This window comes from Canis lupus, chromosome 23 (assembly GCF_048164855.1).
Source record: "Canis lupus baileyi chromosome 23, mCanLup2.hap1, whole genome shotgun sequence".
In the NCBI taxonomy this organism is placed as follows: domain Eukaryota; kingdom Metazoa; phylum Chordata; class Mammalia; order Carnivora; family Canidae; genus Canis; species Canis lupus.
In genome coordinates, this window is record NC_132860.1 from 50,235,109 (window position 1) to 50,254,982 (window position 19,874).

At 35.9% G+C, this 19,874-nt stretch overlaps 1 protein-coding gene across 5 annotated transcripts in view; it reads left to right on the plus strand.

Annotated features, from left to right (window-relative positions):
• The window catches only part of CNTN5 (contactin 5), a 1,277,146-nt gene that overhangs the window by 857,699 nt on the left and 399,573 nt on the right, over positions 1–19,874 (plus strand). For all 5 annotated transcript variants that reach the window (XM_072795132.1, XM_072795133.1, XM_072795136.1 and 2 more), the window contains one exon: positions 7,675–7,770. In XM_072795132.1, the coding sequence (XP_072651233.1) occupies positions 7,675–7,770 (96 nt within the window). The remainder of the gene's footprint in view (positions 1–7,674; positions 7,771–19,874) is intronic.

A 19,874-nucleotide genomic window follows, 5' to 3' on the forward strand; every position in this document is an offset into this window, starting at 1 on the left:
AGAACTTGCTCTTCCCCTGTCTTTCCAGCTGTTCTTCTGGTGGAGGGGCTGCTGAGCTGATTCTCAGGTGTGTGCACCTGGGGTAGCTGCCAGGTGCATGGCTCAGTGGGAGCTGTTTATCCTGTGAGGCCCCTGTTCCCTGGCAGCCCCAACCCTCCCAGGCACAGGGTGACACCAGGAGGAACAACCACACTGGCAGAGGCCAGCCTTCCAGCCCTGGAGTCAGCTCCCGCAGTAACTACCGCAGCTCCCAGTCCACACTGGCCTGGATGCTCCGGGGGCAGCGGCACTGATCTGCACAGCTCGGGGGTGCCCGGCGGCAGGAGTGTTCCCGCTACTCTGTGCCCTCCCTGCCTTTTCCTGTCCCTGGAAAGTGCAGGATCCTGGGCTGTATCCCCCATTGCCCTGGGATCTGGGGCCTGCGCCGCTGGATATGCACTCTCGGGAATGCACAGCCCCCTCTGCTCCGAGCCGCCACTTGAGCTGCTCCCGAGGTCCCGCTGGGCATGCTCCAGCCCTTTACCTCGAGCTTGGTCTGAAGCGTGTGGTGTGCCCTCCCCTGGGGTGCATTTCCTCTGTTAGTGACCTCGGAACTGGGGGCTCCACTGCCCCTCCTGGGATCCTGCCAGAGTTCCCTGGGAGCGCCTTTCCCTCCCGGATGATTTTTAAAGTTCCTGCATCTCTGGAACTGGGCTTTCCTGTTCTAGAGGCTCTAGCTGCCCAGCCTTAGCCTGGCTCCTCGCAGGGGCCCTTCCTCCATTGGATTATTTTTTATTTATTTTTTTTCCATCTTCCTACCTTGTTAGAAGGGCAAACTCTTCTCTCTGGAGCATTCCAGCTGTTCTCTCTTTAAATCTCAGGTCAAATTCATAGGTTTTCAGGATGATTTGAAAGTTATCTAGGTAAATTGGTGGGGACAGGTGACTTGGGGACCCTACTCTTTCGACATCTTGCCCCTGATTCTGGTTTTAGTTTTTGTAGAAATTCAAACTCAATTTTTAGAAGTTTAAAATTCATAATAAATTATCTGTATTCACAACACCTTTAATGTCATAGAATTAATTGAGAACGCCTACAGCATTAACAGTCTAAAATTTACTAACACTACCTACAGGATGAATTCATAAGCAAGTGCAATTTATTTTATTTTATTTTATTTTATTTTATTTTATTTTATTTTATTTAAGATTTATTTATTTGCTTGAGAGAGAGAAAGAGAGCTCGTGTAGGGGTTTGGGGGAGAGGGAGAGACAAACCCAAGCAGAACCCAGGCCACGTGTGGAGCCTAATTCAGGGCATGATCCCATGACACTGAGATCATGACTGGAATCAAAATCAAGAGTCTGATGCTCAACGGACTGAGCCACCTGGGCATTCCCTAACAAAGTACAACTTAATATAATAACTCTGATTCCCATTTCTTCTTCCAAACACACAACTCTCATATACTAAACATTGTCACTTACTCAGAAGAGATTTAAGGCTAGGAAATTAAAACCCAGGAGACATGAACTTCAACATTTTATCATAATTGTATAAGATTTATCCTGTTGAATGGTGTTGAGAAAATTGGACAGCCACATGTAGAAGAATGAAAGTGGATAATTTTCTTACACCATAGAAAAAAAAAAACTCAAAATGGATAAAATACCTAAATGTGAGACAGGAATCTCACAAAATTCTTGAGGAGAACACGGGCAGCAACTTTTTCAATCTCAGCCACAACTACTTGCTAGACACATCTCTAAAGACAAAGGAAAAAAGGCAAAAATGAGCTATTAGGACTTCAGCAAGATAAAAACCTGAACAGGAAGGGAAACTGTTGACAAAACCAAAGACAACCAACAGAATGGGAGAAGATATTTGCAAAAGACATATCAGATAAAGGGCTAGTATCCAAGATCTGTAAAGAGCTTTTAAAACTCAAAAGTTTTAAAAACTTTTAAAAAAACAAATAATTCAGTCAAGAAATGGGCAGAAGACATAAACAAACATTTCTCCAAAGAAGACATACAAATGGCTAACCAGACACATGAGAAAATGCACATCACTCATAATAAGGGAAATACAGATCAAAACTACACTCAGTGAGAATGGAGAAAATTGACAATTCAGGAAACAACAAATCTTGGTAAGGATGTGGAGAAAAGGGAAGCCCTTACACTGTTAGTGGGAATGCAAACTGGTGCAGCCACTCTGGAAAACAGTATAGATGTTCCTCAAAAAGTTAAAAATAGAGCTACCTTATGGCCCAGCAGTTGCACTACTGGGCATTTATACAAAGGACACAAACAGTGATCTGAAGGGGCACCTGCACCCCAATGTTTATAGCAGCAGTGTCCACAATAGCCAAACTATGGGAAGAGCCCCAGAAGTTCATCAATAGGTGAATGGACAAAGAAGATGATAGAATATATAATAGAATATTACTCAGGAATCCAAAAAAGGAAATCTTACCATTCCCAATGATGTTGATGGAACTAGAGAGTATTATGCTAAGCGAAATAAGTCTATCAGAGAAAGATGTTTATCAATGATTTCACTCCTATGTGGAATTTAAGAAGCAAGACAGATGAACATAGGGGGTATGGAGGGAGTAATAATTTAAGACAAAATCAGAGAGGGAGATAAGCCATAAGAGATTCTTAACCATAAAAAGCAAATTGAAGGTTGCTGGAGGGGATGTTGGTAAGGGATGGTATAAACAGGTGATGAGCATTAAGTAGGACACATGATGTAATGAACACTGGGTGTTATATGCAACTGACGAATCACTGAACTCTATCTCTGAAACTAGTAATACACTGTATGTTAATTAATTTAACTTAAATAAAAATTTTAAAAGCATTTATCCTGTTACTTTGACCCTTTTCCTTTATTTCTCCCTGAAAACTAACCAATCTATTGTACTTAACATAAGATCATAAGATAAATGTCCTGAATCCCATAGGTGCTTTCTCTCTCCAACATTTTAAAAATTCACCTTTCTAGGCAATGATTTTTTAAATGTTTTAGCCTGTGTGTATGTGTGCCCATGTACTATACCTACTTAAGGTGTCTTAGTGGGAGAAAAATCTTGCTAATTTGTTTGCAAATTTGTTCAACCCAACTGTAGCACCCAGTGTGATATTTATGAAGTCTTTCAGAAGAAATCCCTTTATAGACCTTACTAACTGTTAACATTCTTCTCCTGAGTTACTGAAAAATTTTTATCTTGCCATAACCATGAATGCTAAGACTGAAGATACAGCCTTTTATTTTGGCCCTTTTAAATGTAAAGGTAAAATTAATGGCCAACTTATAATAATTTACAAAAGTATATGACATATTCTTAAGTGTTAATCTTAAGCTACAGGATTGATACCATACCCATCTTATCTTCACCTGGAATCTGTCACCTGGAATCTTTTGTATTATATACATATAAAATATATATACATATAAAATAATATATCTTTTTTAATTTTTTTATTTTACTTTTTTAATAATAAATTTATTTTTATTGGTGTTCAATTTGCCAACATACAGAATAACACCCAGTGCTCATCCTGTCAAGTGCCCCCCTCAGTGCCTGTCACCCATTCACCCCCACCCCCCACCCTCCTCCCCTTCCACCACCCCTAGTTCTTTTCCCAGAGTTAGGAGTCTTCATGTTGTGTCTCCCTTTCTGATATTTCCTACCCATTTCTTCTCCCTTCCCTTCTATTCCCTTTACTATTTAAAATATATCTGTATCTATCTATTATCTATCTATCTATCTATCTATCTATCTATCTATCTATCTATCTATCATCTACTTATCATCTATCTATCATCTATATCAAGCTGTTTCAAATCCTTTGTGGAATAATGCAAGGAAGAAAAGGGAAGAGGGAAGGGGAAAGTAGGCATACAGAGGAAGGAAGGAGAAAAGGAAGGAAAAAACCCAAAATATATGTGAGTGTGTGTATGTGTAGCTCACATTTAGGAGAATATCATAAAGAGCTGCATGGTAACTCATAAGAATGGCTTATGACATAAGCTGAACAAGCTGAAGCTGTGATAATTCTTTGAGCTTATACACTTATTTGGTGGCACAGATTCAGCTGGGTCTATGTACAGTTGGCCCTAGTAGATATGATTAGTTCATATATCTACATCCTTCCTTTTTTATCTCTTCTGTAACCCCAGGACCTAACATTGTGTTCAGTGTGTGTTTCTCACTGAAGAAATATTTATTAAATCAATGGATGAAATGGTTTGTTTATATCTTATGAATATGCCTTAAATCCTAGATCCTAAATCTATATTCTAACTGTTGTGTAAGCTTCTCAAACACATTATTTATTATATATCTGTTTTTCTTTGCATGGTTCATGTAAGATGAATAGGCGCAATAATTTTGTAAACTGCAATTCTAATTAAAGCTTTATTATCAAACTTTGAATGAGCTTCTGAACTTGGAAGAAGGGTTACAGAAAGGACAAGGCCTAGTGCCCTGTGATTCTTGATCACAGACTTTCCTCGCCAGCCATATCTTATCTATTTGTCCACGTGCTGTTTTATGGGTTCAGAAAGAGGTTTATTTCAGTTCATGACTTGAACTTGAAAGTCTTATATTAAGACTTTAATTTTTACTCATTTTTTCCCTTAAAATTAAAAAATAATATATCAACATGTACTTTTTATTGTGCCAACAAAATAATCAAAGCTCCATCCATAAAAGTTCTTGTTTTTTTATCTCTTTGATAGATACAATGTGTAATCTATTAAAATAATGTAATAAGCACTCAGAGTATGTTCTCCAATGAGTACTTCCAAAGAGACTAACTGCTTTTTATTCACAATGAGATAAAAACAACCAGCTGTATTGTCATTAAGATTATTTTGCACAGGGCAGCCCTGGTGGCTCAGTGGTTTAGCGCCGCCTTCAGCCCAGGGTGTGATCCTAGAGACCTGGGATGGAGTCCCACGTCGGGCTCCCTGCGTGGAGCCTGCTTCTCTCTCTGCCTGTGTCTCTGCTTCTCTCTCTCTCTCTGTGTCTCTCATGAATAAATAAATAAAATCTTAAATTAAAAAAAAAGATTATTTTGCACAATTGCCATCTGCACTCCAACCAAGAATTGTTTTCACATAAATCATTCTGCCACAGATCAATCAGAATCTTGCCTGACACAAGGACCATTTTTACACTATAGGTACTTCACTATTTTTTTCCCTTAGAGGAAAGGCTTAAATGAGAAAAGTATACTCTCCATGAAAGGACAGTCTCCTTTTCAGTATATCTTTATATGTCTTATGAAAGAAAGAAATAATGTATTCACAATTGAAAAAAAAATCACTTATCTTTGTACCGCTGGTATTATGCTTCCTAGAAAATAATGACACAGAGAAAATTTCATGACAAAATGAATTGTACCTGTATTAACAACTGATACACAATAAAGCAATTACAACTTAGTGTTTTCTTTTAGGTCATTGTGATCTCAAAACACAGTTGGGTCATAATTATTCTATGATTTTCTTTTTTTTAAGATTTTATTTATTCATGAGAGAAGGGGGTAGGGGGAGGGCAGAGGCACAGGCAGAGGGAGAAGCAGGCTCCATGCAGGGAGCCTGATGTGGGACTCGATACCGGGTCTCCAGGATCACGCCCTGGGCTGAAGGCGGCGTGAAACCCCTGAGCCACCTGTGTTGCCCCTATGATTTTCTTTCTTTTTCATGTCTGGGCCATGCCTATACTTCAGTTTCTCATATATAGAAATTAATTTAGGACCATTCTTTATTAAAATATTATTTTTACTATAATACGTTGATTTGAAATGTCATAATAAACATACCATAAACTTGTAGTAAATGGAATAGAAATTACATATATATTTTTCAGGAAGCATTTAGGAGATTCAGTTATAAACATTGATATCCAAATAGCCTTTCAGAGTTTATAAATTCAGTGAGGATGAAAAAAGGAAAGTGAAACCATAATCCCCAAAGAGATATTAATGCAACCACTGCCTCACCATGTGGCTTCTGTTTCTAGGAGGATAGTCAAAGGAAGTCAAATTAGACATCTTACAATGCTTGTTTTCATATTAAGATCTTTTATTGGGAAAAAATAAGAGCTTTTATTGGGAAAAAGGCAGCTTCTATCCCTAAGAATCAATACATAGGAATTTAAGCCATGAGTCACTCATATTTGAAAATGAGTAAACTTGATTTTTATCAGAAGTTAGTGTATATGTTCTTAAAAAGAACCAAAAAGAAAAAAAGAAGTTGAAATAAGACAATTCTTTCTTATCTATCTAGTTTGTGAGATGTTTAACTATTTACAATGAAGCATAGAATTACATGTGAAAGTCTAAACACTTTCATCAATAGTGAACAGTTCTCTATTCATTTGACATTATGCTTTCACTTTTAGTAGTTCTTCACGATTTTGAATGTATTTAAGAAGATTTGATTGTACATTTCAGTAAATCAGTAAATTCTTGTGCACACCTCAAAAAAAAAGTATATAATCCCTCTCCAGATATTAAAGTTAGTGATTCATCTCCTTTATATAATTTCAGTGTGCTTTCTTGACTGCTTACTCTCTTCATTTGTCAGATTACTAAACATTATATTTATGGTCTACATTGTATTACTGTGAAACAGACTATTTTAATGTGAAGTAATGAGAAGTTTCAAAAAAACCTCTTTTATAGTTGGTGAGTAATGGAGGGAAAGGCGGAACGTTTTCAAGGTGTATTTTTCACCATGGGAACATGATTTCACAAACTAAGGATTATTTATAAAAATATTGAACTTCTACGATTTCTAGGAAACTATTCTAAAAATCATATCTTTGATCAACTTAGCCCAAGAAGGGGGAAGGGCCATATATTCTGAGCTGTGAATAGATTAATAAACAATAATAGAAATACAAATAAAACACTTCATTTTTTATGCAACTTTATTTTTAAGAATGTATTTTCTAATTGCGTAAATGAAACATTATTTAAGAGAAGACAGTTGAACCTCAATCAATGCTATGATCCTTCATACATATAGTTGAGTATTTTGATCACTACAATATTCCCAGAGTAATCAAAATGGATGAGTAAATTGATTTGTACAAGCCATTACAGGCCTCTATAAAATTAAAATAACATGACTTTTTGCTCACATTTATATAAAAAGAATACTTCATTTCCTCATTATATTCTACTAGAGCACACAAGTCTCTCTAATTTGGAAAATTCATGTGGTTTTACACACCATTCCTAGCATGACATAATGAGGCACTAGATTGGACACCAGGTGCCTCTAACCACTTTTATTTATCTTCTCACTATGCATGAATTTGTTTTATCAATAGTAAAAAAAAAAATCAGTATGTTGGAAATATTACAAAGAAATAAAAGGACAATTTAATGTATTATAAATGTATTGTCTATTTTCTTCTTATACTGGCAACTTATATGAACTATAAATAGAAGCAAAGAATGTGTAGTGCATATAATGTGAAAATAGTGGTATTTAAAATTATATGGTATGGATTTATTTTTAAGTCTCTCATGTCAATGCCTAATAAGCAAAAATAAACTTTTTCTGCATAATGAGATCAAAGTAGGTATAAGTTATAAAAGTATTAATTCTTTAAGCTTTTTTTTTTTTTTCTTCCCCTTGCATCTAAATGCTGTGTTGTATTGACAGATCTGGGAAATTTTAGTGGACGGACAAGAAGTGCAGTCTCTGTGAGGGAAGGCCAGGGGGTTGTTTTGATGTGCTCTCCTCCGCCTCATTCACCAGGTACAGTAGGATCCCGTTCTATATTGCTGCTGCTCTCTTTTTACTATATGCTCATTCTTTTAAACAGTGTATATATTCCAGGTGAAAAATATGCATGGGTTTTTGAAATGTGTCAGAGTACTAGTTGAGTAATTAAAGATCATCTATTCTAACTACCCCTGGACAGAAGACTGCACTCCTGTGATAAGATCCTGGTATTGCCTTTCTAACTGTTGACTGTTGTGGTTATGTCTCTGCCTGCCACCAGTGAGGAGTATGTTGCTCGGAGCGCAAGGAATGTGATAAATGAAAGACTAAAACTTCTCAAAATTTTTTGAAGTGTCAGAGTTGAGGTAACTGAATAACAAAGTGCATCTTGTTTCTGAAAATAAGCTTGAAACTGGGTTGTTTATGGTGTTGTTTCTCAGACTGGAACAAAATATACTAAGAAATAGTTTTTTTGAGTTTCAAACAAAAATATAATTTACTTATTACTTTTTTGGCCACTTGAGCTCTTATCTGTAATAATCATAGTCATACTTCATGGATTTGGGGGAACAGAATAATAAGCTGTGCTCAGATTAATTATATTCCCTTTTCCCAACTCAGCTAATTATACTTCTTTTTTTTTTAGTTCTATAATTTGAGATGAGTACCTCTTTGTATCATAGAATAGTTTTCCTATACTACAATTTAAGAAGGGTCAGTACCAGAGAGAGAGAGAGAGAGAGAGAATCAAATGTCTGAGAAATAACAAAGACCTCAGCATTAACAGGAAATAGAATTCAGGGTATTGGCATCTCAATCAATTTTTCTTCTTTGTTTAGTGTGAGAATCATTTGTTTCTAGGCTATAATTATCAGTGTAGTAATGGGGCCCAATTTTGTTCTACCATAGATAATTCTTATCAAAAACTATCATAGGACCTCAATCAATTTTTTAAAAATTTCTCAACTTTATCTGATTCCTTTCTAATTTTTTTAACTGAAAGAAAAGTCAATTATGTTTCAACAAGAAAATATTTTTAAAAAACATTTTGCTTTGAAACTCAAATAATAATTGCTATCAGTAATAATTGCATAATTGCTAGAGATTAAAAAAAAAAGAAGGAAGAGGAGGAGGACAGAGGAATCTGCTCTACAAAGGATGTAAGTGTTCACCATCAGATTCAAAGTAGTTAACATGCAAGCAAGATTTTTTGAAACATAATCCATACTGAAAAGCAGTTAGGACATGTGTAGAAAAGGGAAATGTGATAGAATGATACAAAACTAAAGATGACACAAAGACAAATCATCTGATTGCCAAAGAAAACTATAGAGAAGATTTTTTTTTCTTTTTTTTTATAGAGAAGATTTCTAATGGGGAAAAATAGCATAATGAATTGCACACATGATAAGCAAGAAATAAGAATATGTATTAATAACTGATGAAATAAAAATGCTATAAATTGTGAGATCAGTAAGAATAATGCCAGATAGTTGCTATTGTATATATGTTTTAAGAAATATTAGGCTGGGGCACTTGGCTGGCTCAGTTGGTGGAATGTGTGACTCTTAACCTTGGGATCTTGAGTTTGAGCCCCACAAACTTGGGTATAGAGATTACTTAAGAAATTTTTAAAAAATTAAAAAGAAATATTAGAGTGATTGTAAAAGTTAATAGGAGAGGTTGTATACTACTAGGTACTCATTTTGGAGTTTTATATCAAATGAGCCACTCAAACATCAGTGTTAGCCCTAGAGTTTTAAGGGATATGTCAGAGCCCAAAATAACAGAAGTAACTCAGCATTCAGACCAATGTCTAACACTTACCAGATGGATAGTTTTCTCCCTATCAGCCAAATCCTATCTATCTTTAGGTCCTTTGTTGAACATCCTTTTCCTTTCTTGCTCCAACTGAAACTTGAATATCACCTGAAGACATGGCTTCCCTGCAGCCCTTTAAAATTACGGCTATTTATTATCTCAAACTGTATGTGCCATTCAGAGTAACATTGGAACAGATATCCCACATTACCTTTCTCCACATTACCTATTCGCCCTTCTTTCTCCTCACAGTCCCTTAACCTGTTCACTATAGTTCATCCTTTTTTCTGTCTACTTTAAAAAATCACTAAAATGCATCTTCACCCAGAGATGGTTTGGTCTCTTTTTGATCATCCCAATAGCATCCAACTATACTATCCTTTCCTTCACTTGAAAACAAAACAAACCAAAGCTCTTTTGACAATGTTGTCTTTCACCTGTTACCTCATTTTTCTGCTCCTTTTCATCACAAAACTCTTCAAAAGTTTTGCCTGTCATACTTTATCTAACTCCAGTATTTCAATTCTATATCTCTCTGTCCCTCTTTCTCTGCCTCTGTGTTTCCCTTTTTAAAAAGTAGATTGATTGAAGTATAATTTATATCCCAGGAAACTCACTCATTTCAAGTATAGTTTATTGAGTTTTAGTAAATTTATGACATTGTGCTACCATTACCAAAATCTAGTGCTAGAACAGTTCCATCATTTCACAAAGGTATTCCCACCCAATTTCCCCACAATTTACTTTTTAAAAAAAATTTTATTTTAATGGAATTAAATCATACAATGTTCAGTCTGTGTGTATATATATGTGGTAAGAGAGAGTGGGTGTGTGTTTGGTTTCTTTTACTTAGTTTAATGTTTCTAAGTTTCATTCATATTGTGGCATTTATCAGTCGTTTGTCACTTTGTATTGCTGAATAGTATTCCATTGTATAGATAGAGATCCTTCTGTTTATTATTCAGTTGATGGCATTTGGATTATTTTTAGTCTTCATTCCATAAAATACTTAAATGCTTATCTTTTAAACACTTACAACTGCCAAACATATTTCCAACCAGGACTCTGGCTTGTATATCTATCTGCCTGTTTGACATTTCCAATCAGAATGGCTAATAGGCATGTCAAGCCTAACCCTGTCTAAAACTGGTTATATCTTCCCCAAACCTGCTCCACCTGCAGTCTTTCCAACTCGGACAAAGGCAATTCCATCTCTTACTATTCATTAGGCCTTACGGTCATTTTTAACTTCTCACTTTCTGACATCTCACAGATAAACCATCAGCAATTTTATTGGTCCTACTCAAAACTTTATCCAAAATTTGAACATTTCTAACACCCTCTACTGTAGCTTTCTAGAAAGAACTACTATCATCTCCTACTTGGATTATTCACAACAGTATCTTAACTATTATCCCTTGTTTTTTATTTCATCTTTTTTTCAATCTATTCTTTTTTAATATTTTATTTATTTATTCATGAGACACACACAGAGACAGAGAGAGAGAGAGAGAGAGAGAGAGAGAGAGGCAGCACAGGCAGAGGGAGAAGCAGGCCCCATGCAGGGAGCCCGAAGTGGGACTCGATCCTGGGGCTCCAGGATCATGCCCCGGGCTGAAGGCAGGCGCTAAACCGCTGAGCCATCCAGGGATCCCCCAATCTATTCTTAACATAATAGCTGGAGTGATTCTTTAAAATTATGTTGTATCATGTCACCCCTGCTTTGTGCAAAACACTCCAAAATTCCTCATCTACTAAGGACTGAATTGAGTTACACCAAAATGCATATGTTGTGTGATGGTATACTGATATGGGGCCTTTGGAAGGTAATTAAAATTAGATAAGGTCATGAGGATATGGCCTTCAGGATAGAATTAGTGTCCTTATAAGCAGAGACTCTAGAACTTGCTCTATCTCTCCCTTGTATATGAATATAGTACAAAGGCAGTGTGTGCAAGTCAAAAAGAGCTCTCACCAGAAACCAACAATGCTGGCATCCTGAACTCAGACTTCTAGCCTCCAGTACCATGGGGAAAATAAATTTCTATTGTCAAGCCACCTATTCTATAGCATTTTGTTATGACACCCTAAGCAAACTATTACACTGTCTCATTCAGAATCAAAGCCAAAGTCCTCAATGTCTTGAAAAGCCCTCACCATGTAGTAAGAGATCTTTTTTTACTATTTACTTTTTTTCATAATGTATTGCAAATGAACATAATTATAAAATACATAAGTAAAATGTGATTCTCATATTAATAAAGAAAAAAAATATGATATTTTGTATTTTTGCCAAAGGAAAAGACTGAAAGTTAAAGGATTGGAATTATTCATTGAAAGCACAATGATACTGAGAAACAGTGATTTAATTCTAATGCCTTGGTTGGTCAATTAAAAGGAGAACTCTGAAAATGTCTCAGGAAAGTAAAGTAAAAAAATATTGCTGAAGAGGAGAGGTAAAGTGTAGACAGAATAAGCCAGGACCATTCAATGAAAGAGGCCTAGGGCTTGAGTCCTTGCTCTAATGCCTATTATGACCTCAACAACTGTCTTCTTTTTGGTGGAATGAGATCATATATTGTGAAATGAGTGTATAACCTGGTACATACCAGGAATCTCAGACCCAAATTTCTGCCTCATCCACACAGTCATTTGGACCATCATAGCATACTTATTTAACTGATAGTTAATTCTGGTTTGTTCCTTATTCTTGTTTTACTTTCTTCTTTCAAATTATAATTAACTTATTACTTTATCAGAATTTTATTTTTTTATTTCAAGTTTTATTTAAATTCCAGTTACTTAACATATAGTGTAATATTAGTTTCAGGAATAGAATTTAGTGATTCATCACTTATATTACAACACCCAGTGCTCATCACAACAAATGCCCTCCTTAATCCCTATCACCCATTTAACCTATCCTCCATGCACCTCCCCTCCAGCAACCCTGTTTGTTCTGTATAATTAAATAACATGGTTCTCTAAGACACCACAGAGAACATGGTTTACATTTCTTTTTTTCCTATGTTCATCTATTTCATTTCTTAAATTCCATATGAGTGAAATCATATGTTGTTTGTCTTTCTCTAACTTATTTTGCTTAGCATAGTACCTTCTAGCTTCATCCATGTTATTTCAAATGGAAGGATTTCATTCTTTTTTATGGCTGAGTAGTATTCCATTCCAATATATACAACACTGCTTTTTTTTAACTTTTATTTAAAATAAATTAATTAACATATAGTATATTATTAGTTTCAGAGGTAGAGGTAGATGATTCATTAGTTGCATCTAACATTGAGTACTCATTACATCAAGTTCTCTCCTTAATTCCATCACCCACTTATCCCTTCCACCACCACTCACCTCCCCTCTAGCAACCCTCAGTCTGTTTTCTATAGTTAAGAGTTTCTTGTGGTTTGTCTCCCTCTTATGGTTTGTCTCCCTCTCTGATTTCATCTTATTTTATTTGGGTGATCCTAAGTTTGGGCATAGATGTTTATAATTCTTAGGTCTTCTTTCATATAGACTCCTTTATTATGATATGATTATAATGACTAGGCATAATGACTACAATGATGGAAGAAGCAGGGGAATAAATGAGTGTCAGAAGATAAAATTATGGGAAAAAATGAAGCTGAAAGAAAAGGAAAAGAAACATATTGGATTACAAATGTAGACTTATATCATAATAAAGGCCCCATCTTCACCTCTTGTTATAGTCTTTGGTTTAAAAATCTAGTTTGTATAATATAAGTATGGCTACTCTGGCCTTCCATTAGTATGATGAATGTTTTTCTATCCCCTCACTCTCAATCTGCAGGTGTCTTTGAGTCTAAAATGAGTCTCTTGTAAGCAACATATGGATGGGTCTTGATATTTTTATCCATTCTGATACACAGTGTTGTTTTTTTATTAGAGCATTTAGTCTATTTACATTCAGAATTATTCTTGATAGATATGAATTTAATGCCATTGTATTACTTAAGTCATTGTTTTCTGTATTCCTTTATAGTCAGTCTTTTTCACATTTGATTTTCTATCCCAGAGTCCCCTTTAATATTTCTTGCAGGGCTGGTTTAGTGGTCACAAACTGTTTTATTTTTTGTTTGTCTGGGAAACTCTTTTATCTCTCTTTCTATTCTGAATGATAAGCTTGCTAGACAGAGTATTCTTGGTTGCAGGTTTTTCCCACTTAGCATGTTGAATATATCATGCCCCATTCTTCTGGCTTGTCAGGATTCTGTGAAGAGATCTGCAGCTAACTTTAAGTTAAGGACTTCTTTTCTCTTGCTACTTTTAGGATTTGTTTCCTTTATCTCCATGTTTGCAAATTTAACTAGAATATGTGTTGTGTTAGCTTGCTTTTGTTGATTTTTGTGGGAGTTCTCTATGCTTCATGGATTTGGATGTCTGTTTCCTTCTTCAGATCAGGGGAAGCTTTGAATTACAATTTCCTCCAATAAACCTCCTTCTCCCTTTTCTCTCTCTTCTTCTTCTGAGATTCCTATGATACAAATGTTATTATGCTTTATGGAGTTGCTGAGTTCCCTAAGTCTACATTTTTTATACAGTATGTTTCTTTTCCTTTCCTTTCAGCTTCATTTTTCTCATAATTTTATCTTCTACGACACTCATTTATTCCTGTTTCTTCCATCATTGTAGTCATTATACCTAGTCAGTTTCACATCTTAGTTATAGCATTTAAAATTTTTTTTAGCATGACTAATTCCTAGGTTTTTATCCCTGTGGTAAGGGACTCCCTAGTGTCTGCTATGCTTTTCTCAAATCCAGCTAGTATCCTTATGATCACTGCTTTAATTTCTGGATCAAGCATATTGCTTATATCTGTTGCTATTTGGTCCCTAGCTATGGTGTTTACTTGTTCTTTCTTTTGGAATGAATTCTTCCATCTTCGAATTTTTCTCTAGGTTTCTCTCTTCTGTGTGGTAAGAAGCCTGTTATGTTTCATGCTCCAAAGATTGATGGGTTTATGAAGAAGAAGTGACAGACTGCCCAGGGTCTGGCACTTCATGGAGTATCTCTGGTATATGCTATGTGCACTCTGCTAATGTGCTTTGGCTACTCTTTCTCTTAGGTCAGGCCTCTGCAGAGTTTCTCTTTGCCTGCAATGGGGAGTATTTGGACTTTGACCAGAGTGTGGTGAGTTCTAATCAGGTGTACTCTGGTCTGCTTGTTGAAAGAGACCCATCCAGTACTATTCCCACTAGAACTAAAACTGCAGAACTCTGTGGTCAGTCAGGTCCTCTGGAAGAAGGGCTTGCTTCTCTGGTTCTTCAGCATACCTGCCCTAGAAAAGCAGCACCTGCAGAGTGCAGGGGGTTGGGTCTTGGTGTAAGGGGTTTAGGCTGTCAGTATTCACACTATACTGCTCACTGAAGCCAGCTTATGCTGAGGGGTTGTAGAGACAACTGATGCCAGCCCCTCTCTTATCCTAGAGAGAAAAGTTTGTAACCACTATGGCCTAGGAAGCCCTCCCAGAAAATTGGACAATCTTGTGTGTCCTGGGCTTCCTCAGATATCTGCCTTTACCCTGACTATATCTAGGCTATCTGACCACCTTACTGTGCAGTACAGGTTGGCTGAGTTTTGAAACTCCAAACTTTAGGAACCTAGCATGGTGGGAACACATGCTGGTCCTCTGAGGTAGGGTCTTGCCATTTTGGAACAGATGCAAGCACAAAGAGATAGATTTTGAGGTACCACACAGCCCCCCAGCGGTTTTGTCCCTGGAGAGGCAATGCCACATCTCTTAGGTGCACTCTAAGGAGGAAGGAACCATTTCTCGTAGTGTATCCCAGGGGATCCTCAGATCATTCCATCAGCTACTCAGCTATCTGTCCTCCTCCACAGGAGCACTGCAGCACCCCAGCTCCACACTGGCCATGACTCAGACCTCTAAAACTTTAGTGTACAGGCACTACTGTTCATAAAATATCACAAAAATCAACCCCTCTTGTTTTACTAGTCAATGTCTTTGGGGGAAATGTTTTCCTTGTGTGATCTCCCATGTGCTCCTTTCTTTTTCTTACTCCTCTCTGTGACCAACATTGCTTCCCCTCTGTAGCATCCACAATCATTTTCTCCCCTAAATCATGTTTCCACATTTCTTACCTTCCATGATGTGGTCTTGTCTTTCCCTCAAGTTGTGCATCTTGTTCTGTTAGTCCTCAGATAAATTTCCTGGGTATCCAGAATAGCTTAATAGTTATCCAGCTGTGTGTAAGGGATGAGGCAAGCCCAGGGTCCTCCTACTAATCTGCCATCTTACCTCCCAAAAATTTTATCAGAATTTTATTATGTGAAATAAGTGTTGGAAGTAAAAGTTTGCTAAGATTTTTCTCTAACCTAGTAGAGTCTATGTCCTTAAAGGTACAAAATTTATTACACCTAACAGTATGTATATATTAAATTCATGCTAAATAACTGAATAAATGTGCTCATTCTATTAGTTGAGTTTTGTAGGGCTTTAGACAGTTCCTATCAACTTTCTGTTATTAGTTTATCACAACCTATATCTATTAAAGATATTTGGGTCACTCAATATCCCATTCAAATTCAAATATTACAAGATGCCTGGGTGGCTCAGTGGTTGAACACCTGCCTTTAGCCCAGGACAGGATCTTAGAGTCTGGGGATCAAGTCCCACATCAGGACCCTGCATGGAGCCTGCTTCTCTCTCTGCCTGTGTTTCTGCCTCTCTCTGTGTGTCTCTCATGAATAAATAAATAAAATCTTTTAAAATATACTCAAATTTCTATTTCAAAGTATAGCAGCTTCTATAATACAGTAGTACTACACAGAATTGTAAAAAGTTATATATCACAGAATATTAAATAATATTCAGAAATAGCACAAATATCCATTTTCTTACTACCTCAAATGGATGTACAGTGCATTTTTTTGTGAATAGAAGTAAAAGCTAGGATTGACTTTTTTCAAAATAGCATTGTTTAATTCCCAAGAGAACAATATTAACTACTGTCAGTAGCATCTGTGAATGAAAACATCTTGATTGGATACGGAAATAGTTCTTCATCTATGAGAAAACATATTTTTCTAGACTGTTATGCATATATACTTAAAATTGTGTTGGTTGCCAAAATTGAAAAAAAAAGGCAGTAAAACCTTTGACACTTTAGTAATTTTGAAATTTAGGGTTATAATGTAAAATGAGTCTATCTAATGAAATAAGCCTCATAAAACCTAGAACCATATGTAGACATATTTTATGGTTTAGAAGTTATCATCATAGAAACTTTAAAATAAGGAACACAGTAATTAGTGCTTTACTTTATATATGTTTTGTTCAAAGATGCCTGGGTGGCTCAGTGGTTCAACATCTGCCTTTGGCTCAAGTCATGATCTTGGGGCCTGGGATTGAGTACCACAGGTCCCCACAGGGAGCGTTTCTTCCTCTGCCTGTGTCTCTGCCTCTCTCTCTCTCTCTTTCTCTCTCTGTGTGTGTGTCTCTCATGAGTAAAAAATAAAATAATAAATAATTAATTAAATAAATAAATACATTTTGTTCATATTGTCTGCATTAAGTTATCTCAGAAGCTTACATTGAAATGGGACTTCTTGTATGAAGTATTAGGCTATCGTCAAAAATATATATGAGTATACCACTCAACAATACAAGAACCATATTTTCATATTTACTGTAATATGCAATCCCTGCAAAGTGTCTGATAGAGATTATTGTCATTCCTATTGTACTGATGTGGAATCTAAGCTTCAGAAGGATTAAGTGAAATACTTAAGCTCCTATACTTCGTAAATGATGGAACCAGGATTTCAATCTTTGATACATTTTGTACCATATAATGTACTTTTAGTTAAAGTTATACTAAAGGCTTCACAGCATGAACACAGACAAGACTTTTTTAACAATGGAATTATCAACGTCTCAAAAATAATGCTTATTATATTATATCAAGATTGTATTTTTTTTTCATTCAACACGTATTTATTCAGCTTATTTATGTTTGTTTTTATCATCTTATTTTATACTGGTTACCCTGCCTTTTCTGTTTCATTTGCCCTATTTTTACCTTCACTGTCTTTTTATTTTAAAGACGTAGAGGAATTTGAAGAAGAAAATGAATTCAAGTTTATGGCTCTATAACTATTTCCTATCAACTAGAAAATAAAGTTGGTTTGATAGAATACGATTAGTTGAGTTCTGGATATATCAACTCTTAGTTACTTACAGGTACAACAGAAATGGGATATGAATCTGAAGTCTAGGAAAGAGATTTAAGCAGGAGACTATAATATTAATAATAACCAGTAGAGTTAACTCAAGAGTAATCAAAAGGTTGTTTGGGTTCTCTCAGGGAGAATGTTTACAATGTGAACATCATATATTACTCTTTCTGCTGAAAAGAGAAAACCTCTTGTTCTGCTTCTGTGGTACGAACCAGTTTAAATAGCCACCAATAATATTTATGTGTTATAGTTTAAGCAGCTTTTGGGTATACATTAAAATTATTAACATGTACAGTTAGTACATTTGTTTAGCTCCAACTATTTGTGAGGATTACGTTAACTGCTTAGATGCAAAAGAATCATTGACTATTTAAGGATTATATTGCTGTGGTTCTCAAACATACAAGACCTAGAAGGCCCAAAATTTACTGCATATTCTAGATGCCCAGGAACACCAGGGGCTTTAGGGTCGTGAAATAGAGTAATTTATCCTCAAGAGAAGATAGGCAGAATCATTATTTGTCATCGCTATTATTTGCAGAGAATTCTAATAGGTCCTGAGACAGGTATAAAAAGAGCATAAAAGTTGCCTTGTTTCAATAGTCTCCACATTCAATAGGAGAAACACCATAGTACATAAAACCACTGATAGCCATAGATAAAGGAAAATATAAGAAGATAAAGCCAGAGATAAAGAGAAATACAAGAATCAAATTTCAAAAGCTTTCATCATTATTTCTATTATACTGCCTAGACCCTTAGCTTATTCTCTATTCTACCAGCTTAGTATCATGATACTTTGGTGATTTTGTTAAGTTATGTGGGACTGAGTCCCAGGCAAAACAAATCCTCAATATTTAATATATCTGGCTTTCTCAATATTCAAAACCATGGACACAGGTTCAGCTTTCTCAATGCCAACAAGTCCCTCTGCCATTACTCCTTCAATCATATGTTCCTCATGGGGAATACTAATGCTGAACTGAGTCGCAAAGTAAAGGAGAATAAAACTATAATAATTGATTATATAAGAAGTACCAAGGAAAGTGAATTAAGATATTATGCAAAGATTTACAGATTAAAAGTATTTCGTTTCTGCATACTCTGTGTTTTGAACCATCATAGAATATAGCTGAATTTAGAAAATAAATGAACTGTAGAAAAGCCTATGTCTGCGCATGCAGCAAACACAGGAGCATAATATCCTTGGTCATCACTTTCACATTTTCTGATTTTAAACTCTAGTAACATAATTTCTTCAATTTGGAAAAATACTCAAACATCAATGGACACTGAAGGATTCGGGGTCTTGGTCCTGTCCCAGATGCTAAGCCTTAGAAACCCCTCAATTCTTGCAGGCCTGAGACTCCTCCTCTGAGAACTATCCATTAGATAGAGCTAAGGAAGCCTTCTATTTTCCAGTCTAAGCTGCTAACATTTCAGGTGAGGCATTTTTCTATTAAAGAAAAAATAAATAATGTTTGTTTTCTCTAAATTGGACATATTTTTACCTCACCCTCATTTAAAACAGGTAGACAAGTTTACAAGCCTCAAATCCATTATAGAATTAGATGTATGAATAATCAAATTTAAAGAATAAATAGATGTCCCCTTAAAGAGTGTGAAGAAGGAATACTAGATAGCCTTTGCTTCCAAATAGTATACTAACCATAATATTTCAACTGGTATTTGAACAGCCAGGGATTCCCATCCTAGTTCTGATACTTACTATTACCTTTGTTTTTTATTTTTTTTTTATTTTATTTTTTTTTAATAATTATCTCTGCTTAGGAAATCACTTAAGGAGGAAATTTAGGAATTTAGTTTGTTTTTCTTAATTTTTTTTAATTTTTATTTATTTGTGATAGTCACAGAGAGAGAGAGAGAGAGAATGAGGCAGAGACACAGGCAGAGGGAGAAGCAGGCTCCATGCACCAGGAGCCCGACGTGGGATTCGATCCCGGGTCTCCAGGATCGCGCCCTGGGCCAAAGGCAGGTGCCAAACCGCTGCGCCACCCAGGGATCCCTTACCTTTGTTTTTTAAATGAAACCTTATCTTTTTAAATTAAAGATATTTATTT